Source organism: Chelonia mydas, chromosome 10, assembly GCF_015237465.2.
Source record: "Chelonia mydas isolate rCheMyd1 chromosome 10, rCheMyd1.pri.v2, whole genome shotgun sequence".
NCBI lineage: Eukaryota > Metazoa > Chordata > Testudines > Cheloniidae > Chelonia > Chelonia mydas.
This window is the reverse complement of record NC_051250.2, coordinates 81,020,091-81,040,114: the sequence shown is the minus strand read 5'-3', so window position 1 is coordinate 81,040,114 and position 20,024 is coordinate 81,020,091. Positions and strand designations below refer to the sequence as shown.

General features: G+C 46.3%; 1 protein-coding gene across 10 annotated transcripts in view; it reads left to right on the top strand.

The window, feature by feature from the left end:
- Positions 1-767: 767 nt before the first annotated feature.
- TLE3 (TLE family member 3, transcriptional corepressor) overlaps positions 768-20,024 on the top strand; it is a 48,477-nt gene continuing 29,220 nt past the window's right edge. For 3 of the 10 annotated variants that reach the window (XM_037911022.2, XM_037911019.2, XM_037911017.2), the window contains exons 1-6: positions 769-1,552; positions 1,984-2,084; positions 2,756-2,819; positions 3,993-4,037; positions 18,256-18,318; positions 18,891-18,965. In XM_037911022.2, coding sequence (XP_037766950.1) covers positions 1,529-1,552; positions 1,984-2,084; positions 2,756-2,819; positions 3,993-4,037; positions 18,256-18,318; positions 18,891-18,965 — 372 coding nt within the window. In that variant the 5' untranslated portion in view covers positions 769-1,528. Of the gene's footprint in view, positions 1,553-1,983; positions 2,085-2,755; positions 2,820-3,992; positions 4,038-18,255; positions 18,319-18,890; positions 18,996-20,024 lie in introns of all 10 variants that reach the window. The other 7 variants (XM_037911020.2, XM_037911018.2, XM_043524706.1 and 4 more) reach the window with 4 other exon arrangements.

Here is a 20,024-nt window from a genome sequence, read left to right as displayed (position 1 = left end):
GGAGCGCTCCTGGTCGCTTTCTAGTAGCTAATGGGCCCGCTAAGCTGCTGTCTGAGGAGGCGGGGGGGGCGTGGGGGGGGTGCTCGTTCGCAGGCGGCGCATCGTCCCCGACAGCTCCGGCGCTGGGGGGCTCCCACGCTCCCCCCCGTGACCCGGAGCTAGCGGGAGCAGCAGGCCCGGGGCAAAGCAAAACCCACCCCCGGGCTGCTGCTGCTGCTCCGCCGCGGAGTTCGGGCTCGCGGCAGACGGGCTGCCCAGAGCGACGGTGTCCCCCCCCCGGCCCGCGCCCCCCCGCCCGGAGGGACATTCCGAATTCGAGCCGTGCACACGGGGCGGCTTTGCAGCGGCCGAGCCGCTTTCCAAGGCCAAGCCGGCCCGGGGCCGTGTCCCCGCCTCCCCACTCGTGTCCGAGGGCTCCCCCCCCCGCCCCCAGGCCCGCGCGGCAGCCGAGCGGGGCGGGGCGCTCCCCGGCCGGCCACAGCCCCCCAGCAGCGGGGCAGGGCCGAGGGCGCCTTCCCGACACAAGATGGCATTGTGACGTTCCCGCTGCCGGCGCCCATTCGCCGGCCGAGCTGCCCCGCCCCACGTGGGCTCCCCGCGCTGCCATTGGTCCGGCCGGCGGGCGCTGGGGCTGCTTTTTGTTACACTTCACTCCCTGTTTGGAGCGCTCTCGCGCGGCGGCGGCTCGGCCCCTCGTGCGCTGCCTCCTGCCTGCGGAGTCTGTGGGTGGCATCGCCGGGGTCCCGGGGCGCGCTGGCCGCGGCGAGAGGGGCAGGGGGGATTCCAGCCGCCGCCGCTCCTCGGGAGCATGTGTTCTCCGCCGGGCTCCGGCTCCCGGCGGCCGGGGGTCCCCGCGGCTTGAACCCGCCGGCGAGGAGCCCTCTTCGGGAGCGGACCCCGCCGCCGGGCTGTGGAGCGATGGGGCCGGCGAGGAGCTGAACGGGCGCCCGGGAAGAGGGAGTTCGCAGCCAAGCCCGAGCGGCTGGCGGAGCCCGGCTCGCCCTTTGCCCGCACGCGTCGCCCGGGAAGTGGCCTGGCTTTGGCGCCCCCCCCCTTCACTCCCCCCTCCGACCCTTTTCTTCGGCCGCAGGATTTGGGGGTTTTCTCGGCGCCGAGCAGCGGGGCTGGATCGTGGAGAGCGGCGGGCGGCAGCCCCGCGGGCTGAGGAGCAGCGGAGCCTGGGTTGACTCTCCGCCTTCGGGGGCCGGAGCCCGCAGCCCCCCGGGGGAAGGAGGGAGGGAGGGAGCGGGCAGCAGGATGCCGAGGAGCGGGCGCTGCCCCGCGCCCCCCGCCATGTGCGCCTTTCGCCCGAGGGGAGCCCGGCTGCTGCGCCCGGGGCTGGCGAGCCTGCCCGCCTGCTAGGCGCCCCGAGCTCGCGCCGCCCGGGACTCCGCTTCTTCCTTTGTTCCAGTTTTGGCCCCTCCGGGGCAGCTTCGTGGCCGAGCCGCGGCCCGGCCCGGGCTCGCCTGAGAGCAGAAGGCGCTTGGGGCCGGTGGGGGAGTGACTTGGGGGCCGGTGAACTCCTGCGATGTACCCCCAAGGCAGGCACCCGGTAAGTCCTCGCTGCCCCCGGGCGTTTCCCTTGCAACCTATTTCCCTCCCCCACGCTTGATCTTTATGGGGGGGGGGGGGGCAGAGGCGATGGGTGTGTCAATCTGTCCGTGCATCGCGGTGATGCTTGTGCACCCTTGAGACCGGAGTGTGCCCCCGGGCTCCGCGTCTCCAAACAAACAAGCCAGGGAGCAGCCAGCCGCGAGGAGCCTCGCGGGGAAGCAGGGGCTCTCCCGGTGCCAGGAAGCGCCCCGACGCCCCTGCCACCCAGCCTGGGAAACTTCAGGGGTAGCGAGGGGATCTCGGACCCCTGTTGGAGCCTGTTTATTTGGGGGCGGGCTGGCTCCTGGGGAAGGGACTGGAGGGCCAGGTATCTCCCCCTGGTCTGTAAACGGCTTGTTTTCTTCCTTGTCCGTCTGTGTGTACCCCTAGGCTCCCCACCAGCCTGGGCAGCCGGGCTTCAAATTCACAGTGGCTGAGTCCTGCGATAGGATTAAGGATGAATTCCAGTTTTTGCAAGCCCAATATCACAGGTAACTCTCTCTGTCTGCCTGTCTCCCTCCCTGCTTCCCTCCCCTGCTTAGCAAAGGTTAAATGTTTAATGACAGATTTTTAAGTGCACACTAGAGCATGTATTAAAATGTCTTTAGAAGAGCAATTTATGGCTCTGTGTTGACTAGCATCAATCGCCAGCCAAGGCTCCTTTTGTTCCTCCCTGTTTGTCATTTCGGAACTGCCCCAGTTTTTAACCCTCTGCCTCCTGGGCTTATCGGAAAAGCTCTAGTAACCCCTCCAAATCCCTGCTGGATGGAACCTTTGTTTGTCACTAGGGTCCCCCGTCCCCCCCCTTCATCCATTCTAAGAAACACCCCCACCCCCGCAAGGTTACTGTTTTGCCATGAGGAATCCCCCAGAAAAAAAAATTACCCTCTTGTTCTGCTGAAATTTCCCATCTTTCTAGCTTGCAAGACGTCTGCTAGCCTGCCATTGATTGAGCAGAAACCTGGCAGTACTAAGGGGTACATTTCAGGAGCTATTACAAAAACAAACAAACAAAAACCTACTGATCTGGGGTGATGTGCTTCTAAGAAGTGTTACTCAAGATGGTGTCTCTTTTCCCCGCCCCCCCCCCCACCCCCACTTGACTTGTCACTTCATCACTGCGGGTTCTTAAACATATATTTATTCTGTTTTATCCTCTTAGTCTTAAAGTGGAATATGATAAGCTTGCGAACGAAAAGACAGAAATGCAGCGCCATTATGTTATGGTAAGAGACTTTAATCAGATTTTGCATCCGACTGCACATGGCATTTGCTGATGATGGAGCAGTGAAATGGGCCAGGGGGTGGTGGTGATGCGGGACCCTTAAAATGAGTATTGCCCATTCAGAACAAGTTGTCTTCATTCTATGCCTTGCTTGGGGCCGGATGGTTCCTATCTCTAAACATTACAGCTGTCCCTTCAGTGTTATCTGCCTGGCGGGTTGTGAACCATCCTCTAAGGAGAAAAACAATACTTTTGGTGACCAGTGTTCCTGCCCTGTTTTGACAGGCATTGATCATTTTGTGTCCTCCCTTTATATTTACCAAATATCTGACTTGTGCCTGAGGACAGCAGACTTAAAAAGATTGGAAACCTAATACAAGTCTACTGTTAACCCTCTTCCCCTGACACTCCCAAAGAGGATTTTGAAGCATTTAGAGGCAGGAGTTCGGCTGACTCTGTATCACAAGAATCCGTGTTTGTATCGTTGCCTAGTTAAAACTTCAGCCCCCTGTAAGCACGCATTTTGCAACTTGCTGACCCTGGAGTGTTTGGACTAACTTCTGATGTTAGGAGACAGGGGTCAGACTGCTCCTTGTTTTGCCTGAGGCCAGAGAAGGCCTGTTACGACATCATCTCTCCCAGTTGCTTTGAGGAAAGTGGATTCTTTTGTTGCTACAGAAATCTTTTCACTCTAGTTGCATTACAGGGGCAGTAGGTGAGGTGATTCTTTTGATTTGTATTTCTAATCAATTTAGCGTGACCAACGTTCATTTTTGAAGTACAGGACCATTCCCTGACTGCAAAAGAAGAGATGTAGGACACAGGGCAGAAATAACTTTTAAAGGAAAAATTACAAGATGTTTGCCAAATTGCAGTATATTAACTTTTCTATTCGAACTTATACATACTGGTCGCACACAGCTCTGGGGGAAGGGTAGGCTGCTGTCCTGTTTCTTCTAACTAACTTATAGGGAATAGATGAACGAGAAAAGGAGTATCCCCTTGTTACGTGTGTGTCTCTTAAACTCTACATGCATGTGGCTATTACTTATGATTTAAAATTTCCTTGTTTAATATGCTTTGAGCACAGTTCTGTCCAGGAGGCTTTTCTGATAATGGTCTTATGCAAAATCAATGAAAAATACTTTTTTTTTTTTTTTTTTTTCCCCCCCAGTACTACGAAATGTCATATGGTTTGAATATTGAAATGCACAAACAGGTGAGTGATTCTCTTCCATATCCTGTCTCCTTTCCCTGAACCATGAAAATGAAGTCCTGGTTTTGATAAATAAAAGCTAACTGGTCAAATGGTTGGTGTTACCCCTGTGGAGCTGTTGACCATGAGTAAATATGAAACTGAGTTGATGGAAGTCCAACATTTTTGCATATGTTAGGGAAGATTTCAGATTTTTTTAATTGTTTACAAGGAGAGATGAAAGTAATGCTGTGAACTTCTCAAACCGAGATGTGTACCCGGATTAGCACATCTTGTGTATATGATTAAACATGAAAAACACAGCTAATTAATACAGATTTGATTGTTGGTGCAACTCAGCATTCTTTAAGGTCATTCTTCTAATTAATACAGCACTGGAATGTATGACTTCAGAACAAATTGTCTTGTAGGATTTTAGCAGCCACTGCAGTGTGGCTCAATGCCATGTTTTACATCCTACATCTGGAAGGTGAAGAAATGTTTGCAACTTTTGTCTGCTCTAATGTATAATTTGCCTAAAGGGAAAACATGAAGGACTGTTGCAGAATGTGATGTGCTACCTTGATAAGATTAAAGCTAAAGAGCCTAAAGGCTGGGCACATGATGGTAAAACTTAAAGGAATGAAGTTATTATTGAGATTAGACCTGATTATTTGCGGTGCTGCTGCTTATTGGTTTTAAAAGTAGTTCTAAGAACTTCAGATAGATATAAGGTGACATCATCTTTGCAATTCATGAATCAAACCAGTTTGACTCAGTGTTTTTGTTAATAGCAATGTAAATCGTATTGACGCTCTCCTAAATAACAACGTACTGCTAGTAGACTAGATTCAATACATGTTGTTATTTAAATACACAGTGGTGCGTGCTTTATTTATCTTTTCTCCCCTTCAGTTCATACAGACTTGCTAGGTATATAGAATTATTTAAACAGTGACAAAAATAATTTACATTGGGTTTAGTCTTGCAAAATTTCTTCTGCCCATGCTGACTAGCCATACTTTTGTCTTTTGCTGCTTCCCCTCTGACAGGATCATTGCCTGGCAAAGATGCACTGTGATTTACAGACTTATTTTGATAGTTTTATATGCATTCATATAAAGAGAGAGAGCTGTAGATTAGCTAATATAGCTAAGTGTCCTCGTGTTTGGATAGTGACCTGCGTAGGGGGAAATGCAAAGACCTGTGAGGTTGTTCAGATGGACTTTGTGGTGCAGTGCTTTGGGGAGCCTGTAGCATTTTCTGGCTTTATAAAGCCGAAGAGACCTGTGAGGATAGAGTTTCTCCGTAGATCTCTTTGGGTGTTGGGACCTTTTGGTGCAGTTATATCCCATTGCTAATGGGAGTCATACACCTCTGTCAAGAGGACAACAGACCCTGAACGTTTTTATGAGAATACATTTTGGGTCGTAGAACAAAACAAAACGTGCTGCTTTTATTACAGGATACGTTCTACCTCCACAACGTGTGCTAGAATTCTTTTCCTCTTTTTGGAAATCTGTGACGTATGCAGGGACATAAAATGAAATGTACCTTCTTTCGCAGCATTTAGTCTGGCAAACTGAATGAGGTGTTCATCCTGGCTAGTCTCTTTAAAATGCCTAGTGGCAGAGCTGTAGGGTAGAGTTGGGGTATGTTGCTAGACTGCCGTTTTCTGTAACATTGCGAGCTGTGTTACAGTTTGTGTTTTTGTGAGCGAGTAAAAGGCCTTCTTCCCTTTGGTGGAATTTTGCATACTGATGTTATTACAGTGCAACAATGTTAGTTATGTACAAGTGTTTACATCTTGGGGCACTGTTCAAAAACAGCGAACCCTAACAGGGAAGCCTGGGTGGATCTGGTGTTCCCTGTCTTGTGTTCCTCCATTTTAAAGGTCTAAATAAGGATATTCTTCAAATGGTTCCTGAGTGGAACCTTTCTTGGCTGCTTTCATCATCACTGGTGGCTGTATGTCCAGTACCTTATATTAGAATTGGACAGGGTCTCTGAGGAGAAGCTGTTTTTGTTGTTTGATCACCAATGGTGTGCTTGATGCTTCAGAAAAACAGAGCCACTGTCCCTGCCTTAGCAGCTGAAATGACCATATAGTCTGTTTTCTGAATCTCAGAATTGGGTGAAATGAGCAAAGAGGACAAGGGGGAGGGAGGGCGTGAGAACTCAGGAGAGAAGAGCGAGTATAATCTAAAAGGGTTTGTCACTCTTCCTGACTGCAAGGGCTTTACAAAATAAATCCTACCACTAATTGCAGTGTGGGTCCTGGGTGCATCTGGCTGAGGGTGGCTAGTCCTGAACAAACAAGTTTATCAGCTGACCTGTTTAGCGGTTGACTTGTGTTTATCTGCACACAATCAAGTAGACTGGAGTGCTTGAATTATTCATGCAGTGTCCTGCCCTCCAGACTTGACTGCTTGTGATTACATCTGCCTGAGACAAACACTGATGGATACTTCATCTTTAAGCAAAAGGGGATTGCCTGTCTGTAGGCTTATATAACAGATTATCTCTTCTACATTGAATATTAAAAGTGTGTGTGTTTTTTCTCTTTACCAAATCACAAAGAGAAATAAGAATAAAGGTGATTTCATGAATGACTCCATAGGCTACATGCGAGGAATTATGTATGAAGTGACAACTCACTCTATTGCATATGATTCAGGGAATTACTCCTAGTGTCTGCCACAATCTCTTGTGGTAAGTGCTATGTTACCCAAATTCAGTCTTCTTAAATACAAGTTTTACCTGCGTAGGATTTAAATATATATTTGCTGCCCGGTAAGTTTTATTGAGGGTTTTTTTTTTCTTTCCAATGTCAATTTTGCATTGCATCCATTTTATTGGTCCTATCTTGCTTTTTATCATCTAGAAAGATTTGGATGAAATAATCTAATTGAATAATCCAGAAAAGCAACTAATCATGTGTTGGGAGACAGAACGCCTGGTGGTAAATACCGCTAGTTTCTAGTCTTGATGGCTAAGAGCTCAGCACATAAGCATTTCTTGTTTTTAGAGTTAAACTAAGACTTTGGCCTTGGAACACATTTAAACCATATTGACACTTTCATGAGCGAATCCTGCTTCTTCTGGAATATTCCAAGAACACGGTATACTTTATCATTCTTGTTAGCAAGGCGTGCCAGATAATAACTCGCTAAACACTTAAGAAGCCAAATAACTGCTTATTATGATACTTTCTGACATCTTAAGGTAGAAACAAATAGTTTCCAGCTATTTTAACCCTTAGTGACAGCTGGCTCATGAATTCCCACCTTTAACTCCTGTTGTTTTCTGTATTAGTGTCAGGAATCCTGGCAGCAGATCTAAAGATACCTGTTCTGAACTTTATTCCCTAAGGTAGCCTTGTTTGCCTCCTGCTGTTGCGGATTGTGGCTCACCCCTCCACACCCCCTCCCTAAATTTAATTCTCATCAGTGAAGCTCTCCACTTTGCTAATAATGATAGCAGCCGCAAATAGCTTTCAACATGCCATTGACAGCCTGTTTGGAGAGAGCACTTGAAATAGTGCTAGACAGCTGAAAGTACCCATAATTGTGTACCAGAGTGAGAACCACACTGCTTAAGGACCTTATTTTCATGTGCTTAAAGAGACAATATCCTGGTTTCAACAAATGCTTCTAGTGCTTCACTGGCATTATTTATTCACCCCTCCCTTTTTGATTAAGGTTTCATGGGGTGGGAGGGCACAGATAGCAACAAAAATCCCTGATTACTGACTAGCAAATGATATAAAATCAGACCAATCTGAATTGTCTGCTATGGGTAGTTGAGAATGTTTCTTAAGCTAGACCTTTCCTTTCAACAAAGGTGAAAACGTGGCTTCACTTAAACCAGAGAATCTCCAAGTTTAGACGGGAGTTTGAAAGATCATTTAGGAAGACTTTTTTTCCTGTGGACATCTTTTTGTCTCCGTTTTTTCTTAGTCACTGAATAGCGTTGGTTCCACGTTACAGTGTGACCAGCAGAGCATATCGCAAGAGACTACCCTAGTAATCTGTGGAGTTTACAGGGTTTAAACACCAGGCTATGGAAAAAGCCAGTATTTTGGCAAAGCCTTCTTTAAATTGTGACTGGTAAAATAAAGTGGACTGAATTCTGCCCTCAGTTGTACATATGACGACGTCGCGCCCCCCAGCCCCATTGAATTCAGTGAGGGACCCGATCCACGTGGGGATCAAAATTCCACGTGGCGTGCTCCTCCCCAGGGCAACTCCCCTGACATCAGCAGACATACTCACCCCAAGGATGAATTTGATCCAGTATTTATAGTATCCTAAATCCTATTCCTTTCCAGTCAGAGTTTTTGCTGTAAGATGCACAGTGATGTCGTGTCTGTTCTGGAGGAGAGTCCGCTGCGATGTTGGAACAGTCTGGCTTGGGTGCCTTCGCTGGCTGCATGTTGCTAACCTGCTATATTCTTACAGAATAGTCTGAGGCTAATTGACCTGGTGCTATGACTGTTTCTATGCCAGTGGTACTAATTGCACTGGAATTGCTTGGGTTGTAGCCGTAGTTGGCTTTGAAGGTGTATCGGAGGGGTGCTCCGACGTTCTCTGTACTGACGCAGGCTGTGTGCGCGCCAAGATTTCAAGTGGGTATCTGTGGGTGGTCAAGCCAGTGCAAGGTTAGACCATTAGAAATGGAGCTTCACTTGCACTAAAGCGAAGACAAGGTTTGGGGAAAGGAACTGGCTGAGGACAAATGACATCCTGGGCTGTGGAGTATTGCAGTGTCTGTGCCGGCATCAGTACAGTGTAAAATGTTACCCTGTTTGTTTCATCCTCTCATTGCACTGGGTGCAGAACGATGACACTGAGACAAGCAATGAGATTCCAGGTTGAGACGGTTGCTCTGCCTTGAACTTGCTGCGTAATGCAGAACGGATCAGTGAGTACGGTACTTCGGCAGAACTGGCCGAGTTAGAAACCAAATGGCTTCTGAGTTTTTTAGTTTGGGTGTTAAGTTAGTTTATGGGAGACCTTCAATGTTTCAAATCCAATTCCATGTATTTCGTATGATAAAAGGTGATTCGTGTGATTTTTAAACTTCACTCTGCCATGTCCATTTCTGAAGATGGAGCAATAGATGGGTGTGTCTGAAACCAAGAGAAAGCGCTACGGTGCAGGGTTAGTCCATTAATGCAGTAACAGCTGATCCTGCTCTCTCCATATTGTTTGCACGAGAGCCCTCCGACTTCATTGTCTGTGCTCCAGTTGTGGCCTGTCTGTGTCCTAGAGTGTTGTGGGTTCTGGTAGCCCAGCTGGAACAGCTGTTTAGCCCATTTTCAGAGCGGGTGACTGTAACCGCCCCTGAGGCTAAAGCATACCGATCACAGGGCCAGCTGTGTGTTCTTGATGGGACAGGATTTATAACTTGTGCAAATGTTCTCTCTTCTTCCTTCGTGGCTTCAGCAACCTCCGCCCTGACTAGAACCTCAAGCCAGAGACGGGACTTGTGTAGCTGGTCACGTTCCTGGAAGGGCTTGGGAGAATTCATTGAGATTCAAGACTTGCCTGTCTCCTTGCCCTTTTTTAACAAGCCGTTTGGATTTGTCTCTGGCATTCTACAGTACAGCCCCATGTGAACGTCCATATACACGTTTCCCCCTTCCTCTCCCACCCACGCTCCCAGCCCTTCCATTCTGCGGCATCTCCCTCAAGTCAGATGGGACGCTGCTGCTGCTGGAGAGGAAGGAGCCCAGCCTCGGTGCTGTGAAGGACGTAGTGGCTCAGGGCCTGCTCTCCTCCTCTCTTGGGAACAGTGTATCTGCTTCAGCTTTTCCTTCCCTCTTCAGAAGCAACAGGTCGCTTCTGGGCAGTGTGGTGCCCCCTCCCTCGAGCTTCTGTCCCTGAAAGGGGACAGTAGATCCTGGGCCCCAGCCTTTCTGTGCAAGGGCAGCAATGATTTGCGGTGAACCTGGAGTCTGGATTGCACACTGAAAAACTCATCTCCCCAGGTAGCCGTGCCGGTGGCCTACCTCCCCCTGCTGCGGGCTCATGGAGGATGCAATTCAGGGTCAGCTGGATGGAGTTCCGTGTGGTTTTGTGAATCTGTGTGCTGGTTCCCAGGGTGAGGCTTAAACTCACCTTTGCATTGCCCTGGTCCTTTTTGTAACTGGGCACCGTGTAAAAGCAGCCAATTACCTGCTTCACCGTAGCCCAGGCTGCAGGGTTGCAGAAGATGGCTGTACCACAAGCATCTGACCGTGCCCCCCCCCCCCCACCACCACCACCACCACCTCCAGTCGTCTCTCTCTCCTGCACTGGCAAAGCAAAGTGCTTTGGAGCGTGGCTCAGACTTGCCACCGGCCAAAGCCGCAGTGGGGCTGTGCTTGTTTACCCCAGCAGCGACTCTGGCCCTGCACACGTAGTGATCGCTCATCTGTGGCTGAAACGCAGCTGTTGCTCCGCAGTGCTGAGCTGGTGTTCTCAGAAATGAAGAATAACAGCGCCAGTCAAGACTGCAGAGGAAGGTGGCTTTTTATTTTTTTTATTTATTTTTTTGGACAGAATTTAACTACCCAAACTAGGATCTGGTCTGAATGGAAAATGCAGTGGGCTTTGGAACAACCACATGTGGTCAGGTCCTTGACTGATACCTCTCCTGGAAACTGCACAGCCCACGCCACTTCGGCTGCACTGTCTGAGGTCTCCCAACCAGGATCAGATCAGACCCTCCAGAGCCTGTCTTAGCTAGTGAGACCACAGTCCAAGCTCATGTGGCTGCAGGCAAGTACTACTGTGGGTTGAAAATCAAGACCGTCTCTTTCTCTGTGAGTCCTGCTAACTTTGTTGCCACACTAGTTACCCCCACCCCACCCACCCCCAACCGTTTCTAACAAAAGGGCTGTATGGAAGGCCATGAAGCTGCAGTCAGGCGTGGAAGCCGGGGAGAGCTGCCCTGACAAAGTGTCTTAGACTTGCTGTGACTCAAGACTCTTTAGCAGCTGACACGTCTGTCTCTCTTTCCTCCCACACTGTCCTCCAACCACACCCACCTGCCCTGCAGAAACCCAGGTCCCTTTTTATCCAGCGTTAATTTGTGGAGCTGATCAGATTGGCAGCCCGAAAACTCAGCGTAATGACTCGCCTTGGCATGGGTAATATGGTTTTACAGCCTGTTGCGGTCAAGCAAAGGCGCAATTTGCATAATGTTCTGAGGGGATTAGGTTGTTGAGGTTGCCATGGCAATCTAACGGAGATGAATTGAGATTTTTCTTGGCAGGAATTGCCCGGTGGCACTCGGGGGAGGGCTCCGTTGCTTTGGAGGGGAGTTGATGAATGGGTAGTGATACTGGGAAGGTGTAATGCATGAAACCTTCCCCTGTTCTAGGCCAGCCAGTGATCCCCTTTAGAGCCCGATTCAACCTTAACGGGGACAAACAGCTTTTAATGTGCTTGGGAACTGCAAAATTAAAGTGAACAAATATTTAAAGATTATGGAATCTTATGTTAACAGGAAACCTAGCAGTCGTAAACATAACGTTTCTACAGATACTGGTTTTCTTTTTTTTCCTTTCTAAATTCTACAAGGAAAGTGTCCTTTTTTAAAAAACAGAACCTAAGTTTGGTTCCCAAATCCTTGCTGGAAGTTTAAGCAAAACTTGATTTTTAAAGTACTGGTAAAAGCAAAAACAAAACAAAGCCAAGCTCTGAAGTAGCTCTGAGTGAAAGCAAGTGTCCCCTTATACAATGCCCTCTTTGAGAATTGGGTGAAACTGTGAAGGGTTCTTTATTTTGCACAGAGATGACCTTGCAGTAACACTACAAGCTTATGACCAGAGGGGTGTCTCTTCCTGGCTGCAGTGAACAATTGGGTCCATGTCAAATGAGGACCCTGTGCTATAGGATTTGTTAGAGCCAGGAAAAACAAAACCGAACCTGCCCCCGAGAAGTAATCACACTGAAAAGAGCAATACATTTAGTGCTCGTTGCAGGAAGAGTTCAATAGGTTTCATTCAAAGGCGTAAATATTTAATGGAGTTGTAGTTTATGTATAATTTGATCAATAAGCCAATGCAAAAAGAGTCTTTAAAGAGGCTTACCTATCACATAGCAATTTGTGATCTAAGCGGAAACCTTGCTGCAAGGCCCCACAGTTGTTATCCGCAGCACGACCGACGCGAAGTAAAACATTCACTCCCTTTCTGATTGAACTCCATGGAGTGCAAAGCAGGGCAATGGAGAGGCTGCCCAGAAGAACGTAAAATGTCAGTTGTTAATTTCACTCTTCCGCGTCCTGCGCTATACACCGCATAAAGTAGCCCATAGCGTTATGAACACCAGAGTTACAAACTGACCACTCAACCACACACCTCCTTTGGAACCGGGAGTACGCAATCAGGCAGTAGTATAGACCAAAAAAAAAAAGGCAAATACAGTACAGTAGTGGGTTAAACATAAACTAATAATAAAAGGGGAAAGCAGCATTTTTCTTCTGCATAGTAACGTTTCGAAGCTGCATTAAGTCAATGTTCAGGTGTAAACTTTTGAAAGAACTTTTGTTCAGAATTCCGAACATTTTACAGTTATGAGCAACCTCTATTCCCGAGGTCGTCATAACTCTGAGGTTGCACCGTATGTACCGTGTCGTGGCATCACTTTTGTAACAAGAACAAAGATAACCCACAGCTAGGGAAGGTTAGTTATCTGTTGGTTAGAGGAGAGTGGATGGAGACCCAAGACTTCTGAGTTCTAGTTTTAGCTCTGCCTTTGGATAAATTTGTTGCTTTGGGCTAATTGCTGACACTTCTGAGACTTCCTTTACCTTCTGTAAACTGTCCATAATCATCCCATTCCCCTTGCAGGGGTGTTGTGAGACTTAATGTTTGCAGAGTGCTGTGGAATCTTTGGGTGAAAGGTGCAAAGCGATTTCAGATTAGTCAACTGAAATCACAGGTGCTTACAGAGCCTCTTTGAGGTATGACAATGTTGGAAAATTCAGTGGGCTGACTGCTAGACAATGTGTTGTCAAGCCACTGGTAATGTACTTGTATGTACAGGCTTCAGAATGTATTCACTTCAAGAGGTTTCTGATTCAAAACAAAGAGCCAAGGAGCAGTGAAGACCTCTGAAAGAGCTAGTAAAAGCATATGGTGCAATCTGATCAGTGAGGCTTTTCAGAAATAAGAAAAGGAGTACTTGTGGCACCTTAGAGACTAACAGATTTATTTGTTAGTCCCTAAGGTGCCAGAAGTACTCCTTTTCTTTTTGCGGATACAGACTAACGCGGCTGCTACTCTGAAGCTTTTCAGAAATGTCACTGTGGCTTTGGAAGTATACAATGGTGATGCCAAACAAAGGTTGGCTTTTTTGAATGTGGCGGGGGGAAGGCGGGGGAGAACAGGGTTAGTAAAATTATTTGCAGTGCTACTGTCACTGGGCGGGGGGAGGACAATTGTTTGTAAGAACTTTTCCTTGAGACAATCTCACCAGCTGTCATGGGGCATATAGTTACTTCCTGGCTCTTTGGAAAGGAAAGAGGGACCTGTGTTAAAATGATACAAATCTCTCTAAACATCTGCCCACTGTAATAATCGTCACTGATTTTGCTCACTCTGGGTGCAGCAACATAACTAACAATAGCCTGTCCTAATGACTCCTGCAAGCCATCACCTTCATCTGTAAAATTGTTGCCCAACTACTTTGTGCGTGTGGGTTGTTGTTTTTTCCTAAGTAAATATTTTGGAAGTTGTTTAACTGAAATATCTGTGTGCAAAGTACATAAAAAATGAGGGAGCCCAGGATTCAAATATATGCCCCTTTAATGTTGTTGTGAAGCTATAAACTCTAATCACCAATCTATTAGAAGTCTTTGAGGATGCCAACAAGCATGTGGACAAGGGTGATCTAGTGTACTTAGATTTTCAGAAAGCCTTTGACAAGGTCCCTCACCAAAGGCTCTTAAGCAAAGTAAGCAGTCATGGGATAAGAGGGAAGGTCCTGTCATGGACTGGGTAAAGGATAGGAAACAAAAGGTGAGAATAAATGGTCAGTTTTCACAATGGAAAGAAGTAAGGGGGGGTCCCTGAAAGATCTGTACTGGGACATGTGCTGTTCAACATATTCCTTAATGATCTGGAAAAGGGAATGAACAGTGAAATGGCAAAGTTTGCAGATGATACAAAATTACTCAAGATAGTTAAGTCCAAAGCTGATTGCGAAGACTTACAAAGGGATCTCACAAAACTGTGTGACTGGGCAAGAATATGGCAGATGAAATTCAGTGTTAAGTGCAAAGTAATGCACGTTGGAAAACATCATCCCAACTATACATATATAATGATGGGGGTCTAAAGTAGCTGTTACCACTCAAGACAAAACTCTTGGTTTCATCCTGGGTAGTTCTCTGAAAACTTCAGCCCAGTGCACTGCAGCGATGAAAAAGGCTAATAAAGTGTTAGGAACTATTAGGAAAGGGGTAGAAAATAAGACAGAAAATATCATAATGCCACTAAATAAATCTAGAGTGCATCCACACCTTGAATACTGTGTCCATTTCTGCTTGCCCAATCATAAAAAGGATATAGTGAAATTGGAAAAGGTTCAGAGAAGGGCAACAAATGAGCAAGGGTGTGGGACAGCTTCCACAGGAGGAGAGACTAAAAAGACACAGGCTGGTCAGTTTAGAAAAGAGACGATTAAGGAGCAATATGATAGAGGGCTATAAAATCATAAATGGTGTGGAGAAAGTGAATAGAGAAGTTATTTACCCTTTCCCACAATACAAGAACCAGGGGTCACCCGATGCAATTAATAGGCAGCAAGTTTAATACAAACAAAAGGAAGTACTTACACACACAGTGCACAACTAACCTGTGGAACTCATTGCCTTGGGATGTTATGATGGCACAAAGTATAACTGGGTTAAAAAGAACTAGATAAGTTCCTGGAGGCTAGGTCCATCAATGGCTGTTAGCCAAGATGGTCAGGGATGTAACCCCATACTCGGGATGACTGTCAGGAGCCTGAAGGGGAAAACTGGTGCTTCTCTCCAAAATTGCCCTGTTCCATGTACTCCTTCAGAAGCTCTGGTACTGGACTCTGTTGGAGACCGGATACTGGGGCTAGATGGACTATTGGCCTGATCCACTCTTAACAGTTTTTATGTTCTTAAACTGCTATTTTAAGTACTTAGATACCACATGGCTGAGTGCTCTAGAAAAGCCTTCGCTAGATGGAAGGCACATGAGCTGAGTCTGTGCAGTTTCAGGGGAGATGGTGAGTTTTCTGTAAAACCTGGGGGAAAGGTCCAGCGATTCTAGAACATGCCCGTTTGCCTTCATATTGCTTTCTAACAGTGGAGGTATTTTCTGGCCATCTTGTTGCTAACGAAGCAGCTTCCTGAGGAGAGGGTGGTGGGGAGGGGGAGATGCAAGTTGACCTAATTAATCATTTCTGTTTTATTGATAACAAGCGGCTCTGAATTATCAAAAGGAATTTTTAAATGTTTGATCGTGTTCCAGTGTGTGCTTTCGACCTGCAGTATTGTTGAAGCAGTATTTCTTGAATTCTTACTGATGGTCAGGCTGTGTTTAAGTTGGATCAAAAGCTGTTTTAACAGCTGTCTTAATGGGCAAGGCTGCTGATATTAACCCTTGGAACACAGGGCTGCCCCCCCCCCCGCCCCCCTTTGCAGTCTTAAAAAGAGCAGTTGTTTGGAGACCTCTCATGCCCCCTTTAGGTTTGAATGCTAATGTGTTTTGGCATAGTGATGCAATCGTATAATAGGTGACTGACTGACATCCATTTGCATTACTGTAAGCTTCCTTGGTCAGCAGGAGCTGGGCTTGCTGCAGGGGCAGGCAGCCGGAGCAGGGAAAGCTGTCTCACGTCCATGCCCCTCCTGTGAATGGAATCCCATCCAGTCAACAGAAAGGATGGTGCCTACAAGTGCAGGCCTTCAGCTGTGGGTGGGTGGGTGGACCAGGGAAAGGAGACCATGACGCTTCCTCAGGGCTTCGCTGTGGCTGGAGCAGAGCACTGGCTCTTCCCCGCTGTTTCAGAACAGGCCACGTACCTGATGGGCGGGTCTGATGCCGATGTATTTTCAGTGCCTAAATACTTGGGGGATCCTCTGCCTTGGCATTTATACTGTTCTCCTTCTCTTAGCACGTGAGCGCTTGACTGGCACTTCACAAATCCCTGTGACTGGAAAGTTGCTCCTGAGTACAGTTTTCAAAAAGGAGCAAGTCCCATTGGTTTTTCACTAAGAGCGAGGACCCCAAGGGTCTGAGTCGCTGTTGAAAATGGAAGTTAGACCTTTTTGAAAATTTTACCCGTAGCTTTTTCCCCTGGACTGGAGGTGTTGTGGCAAAACCCACTTTCTTGAAACATCTTCAATGTGACGCTGCAACTATTTCGATATAGGGGTTTGGCATCTCTTCCGTGCCACCTTATGATCACACAAGGTCTGGTGGTAGTTAAATAGTCTATCGTTTCCCCCACACACCAGGGCCCTAAGTGTAGCTTTGCTTGGAATAGGCACATAACTTCAGAAAGCTAATGCAACATTTGGTTTACTTTCTGTTCCAGAACTCCTTTGCTTGGCGTTGAACTGCCCTATAGCTAGGATTTCTCCTTTCTGGAGAGCTAAAAGTCTGTTATCTGTGTCTTAAACTGAGTCTATGGCCTACTTTTCAGCTGTTCTAAGACCCAGTGCTTAAGGCCCCTTACACTGCCACATGTTAATGTAACGCACATCCACTCTCCCTTTAAGTTCTTCTTTCAATGGCAGAGTGGTGTAAAGGGATCTCAGTGAAGAGTCAGTTCTATAATAAGTTTAAAATATGAACTGCTGACTCATATGAAATCTAGGTTTTCACTTATCCTAAAACATTTTACTCAGAGATGTTGCAAAAACCACAATTTGACAGTGGAGAACATTTATTAAACTTCTGAGTTATGTGGTCAGCTGACAGGTGCAAATGGGTTTGGGTTAAAGTTCTTGAATGTAATGTAAGTGCTGCAGAATTAACTAGAATGACTTTTAAAAAAAAATTGCAGAGGAAAGTCGAGATCAGAGTAAGATGTTGGTTGTTCACAGCACTGCGTAAGATTCGCCAGGGACTAACCACCTGCACAGGGCTTGTATGTGAAGCTTTTCTTTCTGAAAGAAAGCCCGTAACTCTTGGAAATAAGTAGCGTGAATGCAGTATGATCTCAACAAGCTGTCACACGGAGATCTGAGCTGAGACTGCAGAATTCATTTTACATTTGAAAGAAATGAACTGTCGTAAGCAAATTTCTTCAAAAACGGCAGAAATGTTTAGATAAAGCTTCAGAATTATGTTAATCAGCATAGCTCAAAGCCACCTCCACTTTGGAATTGTATATAAGCTATCTGAACGCCACGGTGATCTTTTAAAGTTCCCTTTCAAATAAGGTAATAACCTAAAGTGAACTGATGAGTGGAGAACGTCGATTTATGAGTTGAGAAATGCCATGGTGATTAGATGTTGTGTTAGATGCCTAGAAAAATGGACAAGGATCACAACTCCATGCTGGGATGAGGATTAATTGCTAAAGTGTGAATAAAACCAAGCTGGTCTTTGTGCTGCTTTATAATCTAGCTTATTTAAGTGTCTGTGTGACTGGGTTTCATAAACCTGTGGATGTTGCTTTCGCTTAAGTGATTTGCTAGAGTGACCACAGTGTCCTTGCCACAGCTGCAGGGAGATTGATATGAAACTGACACGTTAGCCTAATGCATTTTTTCACATGCTCCCTTGCTGATTTGGATAACATCAGTATTTTAACCATTTAGATTATTTTTTCTTGAGACCATCATGGTAAAAAATACAGACAGACATGAAACTGGTTCAGTTTATCCCAATCTTGTTTTGCATCATTTAGCTTTTGTCAGGAAAAGGAATTCAAAATTTGCCAGATCAATAAAACAACAGTTATTTCCTCCATGAACCTGGCATGAAGGATTTAGAGAAGGTATATTTGTGTGCTCTTGATGCCTCTTTAAAATTAGCTCCTTATTATGTTACATGATCAATGGAAGGAGGGGGGATGGGGGGGAAAATGGTTGGTTTGGGGTTTTTTGTTTGTTTGTTTTTTATCTTTATTCCAAGAAAAGTCTTTCTTTCTTTCGATTGTTTCTAAATGCTTTAATATTTCTGACATGTCCACACAAGGTGATTTTTGACTAAACTAAATGCGGTCTTTTCTTTTTCTTTTCTTTTCTTTTTTTTTTTTAGACCGAGATTGCTAAAAGATTGAACACAATTCTAGCTCAAATCATGCCTTTTCTGTCACAAGAGGTAAGGGAATGGATGTGAATTGTTACCGTATGTTGGTCTTCCATTCACATAGTGCTGATAGTGATGAGAACAATTTGGAAAGTCATGTTGGGCCAAGGGGAGGTTGTGCTAGACGCCACCTGCTCGTGCTACAAGTCTTTAGACTCAGTTTCAAATTTGGATTCGTGGCACAACGAAAAAGGTTTCGGACTGGCTTAACAGACAGTTTTGCAATATGCACTATCACAATGTGGGAAGACTGTCCGCCTCTGTTTAACAGAGGCCGGGGGTGCAGGCACGACAGACAATGCATGTGAGTTATCAGAGCGGTAAAAGGAAACTTGCATAGTGCCCAGCTCTGTTGCGTGCTGCTCAAAGCTTTCTGGGCCAGTGCAACTCCCAGTAGAGGAGGGAGCTGAATCTAATCCCTAGCTCCTCGTTTTCATGAGCAAACTCCCCAAGCAAAGTGATGGCAGGTTGCTGAGGCCTTTGCCCCTTGACTTGGGTATCCAGGCTTTCTTTGATCTTTCTTTACAGTCCCTGCTTGGAAACATTCCTTATTCTAACGTGCCTTTGAAATTTTGTTCTCTTAGCACCAACAGCAGGTTGCCCAGGCTGTTGACCGTGCCAAGCAAGTGACAATGACAGAGCTGAATGCTATCATCGGGGTACGTGGACTTCCAAATCTGCCTCTCACCGTGTGTATACCCCTTTTATTCCTATCATTTACCATGACCAGAGACAATCCTGCACTTAGTTGGCTTTGAAGAATGGCAGCTTGCAAAGATACTGACAATCAGGAACGTTTCTCTGAACCTTAGTCGCTTCCAGAGGGCTGCACGTTATTAATTGAAATTCCCAGTTTGATCGAGTAGGTCTTGGAATCAGAAAACTGATTCAGGGCTGGGACCAGGTCCCGTGCAGTGAGGCCCTGATCCCGAATGAGGTCTTTGAGCATTCCTGCAGTGCAAATATGAGTGTCCTCATTAGCCTCTAAGTGCTCTAACTGATTTTAGAGGTGGGTTTAAACAGCATGAGGTGCTGCCAGTGTGATGAAAACACCTTTTCTTAGCGCTTTACTTTTTACTCTTCTTTTAAAGCCTCATCAGCCATGGGGAAAGGGACTGATTTCTCCTTTTAGCAGCTGGTGATGATGATGCTGCTACAGATCAAATCACCGAGATCAGTCAAAATGCAAAATTTTTGTAAAAAATCTGTATTTAAGCCCAATATGGGAAACTAGCTAAACCTTTCTGAGATTTGGGGCTGTTCTTGATTGGTGGTTGTTCTTTTAATTGGTCTGGATGTGTTAGCCCTTCTTCTGGCCACCTGAGATCAGATATGTCTCTGTTGTATTGTTTCTGTGAAATGTGCCGTAAATACGATTGACTTGGTGTTCCATGCATTAAGCTACTCATGTAAATGTTCCGGGTGTTTATCACTAAGATCCCAAAAGTTGAACACTGCAATGGTTTTAATTGTTTCTAGCAGTGATAGAATTACCTTTGCCAATTGTTCTGCTTGATCGGGCCTCAAAATAGGTCTTACATTTGATGTACTACAGGTATTTACTCAAAATCCCAACAGAATGTGCAGTAATTGAGTACTACTATTCCACTCCCATCTGCAGACCGAGCCCTTTTGTCTCTCGGAGCTAGAACCATGGGGTCAGTTAAAAGTCTGGTTTTCAAAGAATAAACTCTAATGCATTAAAGTAATTTTTCATT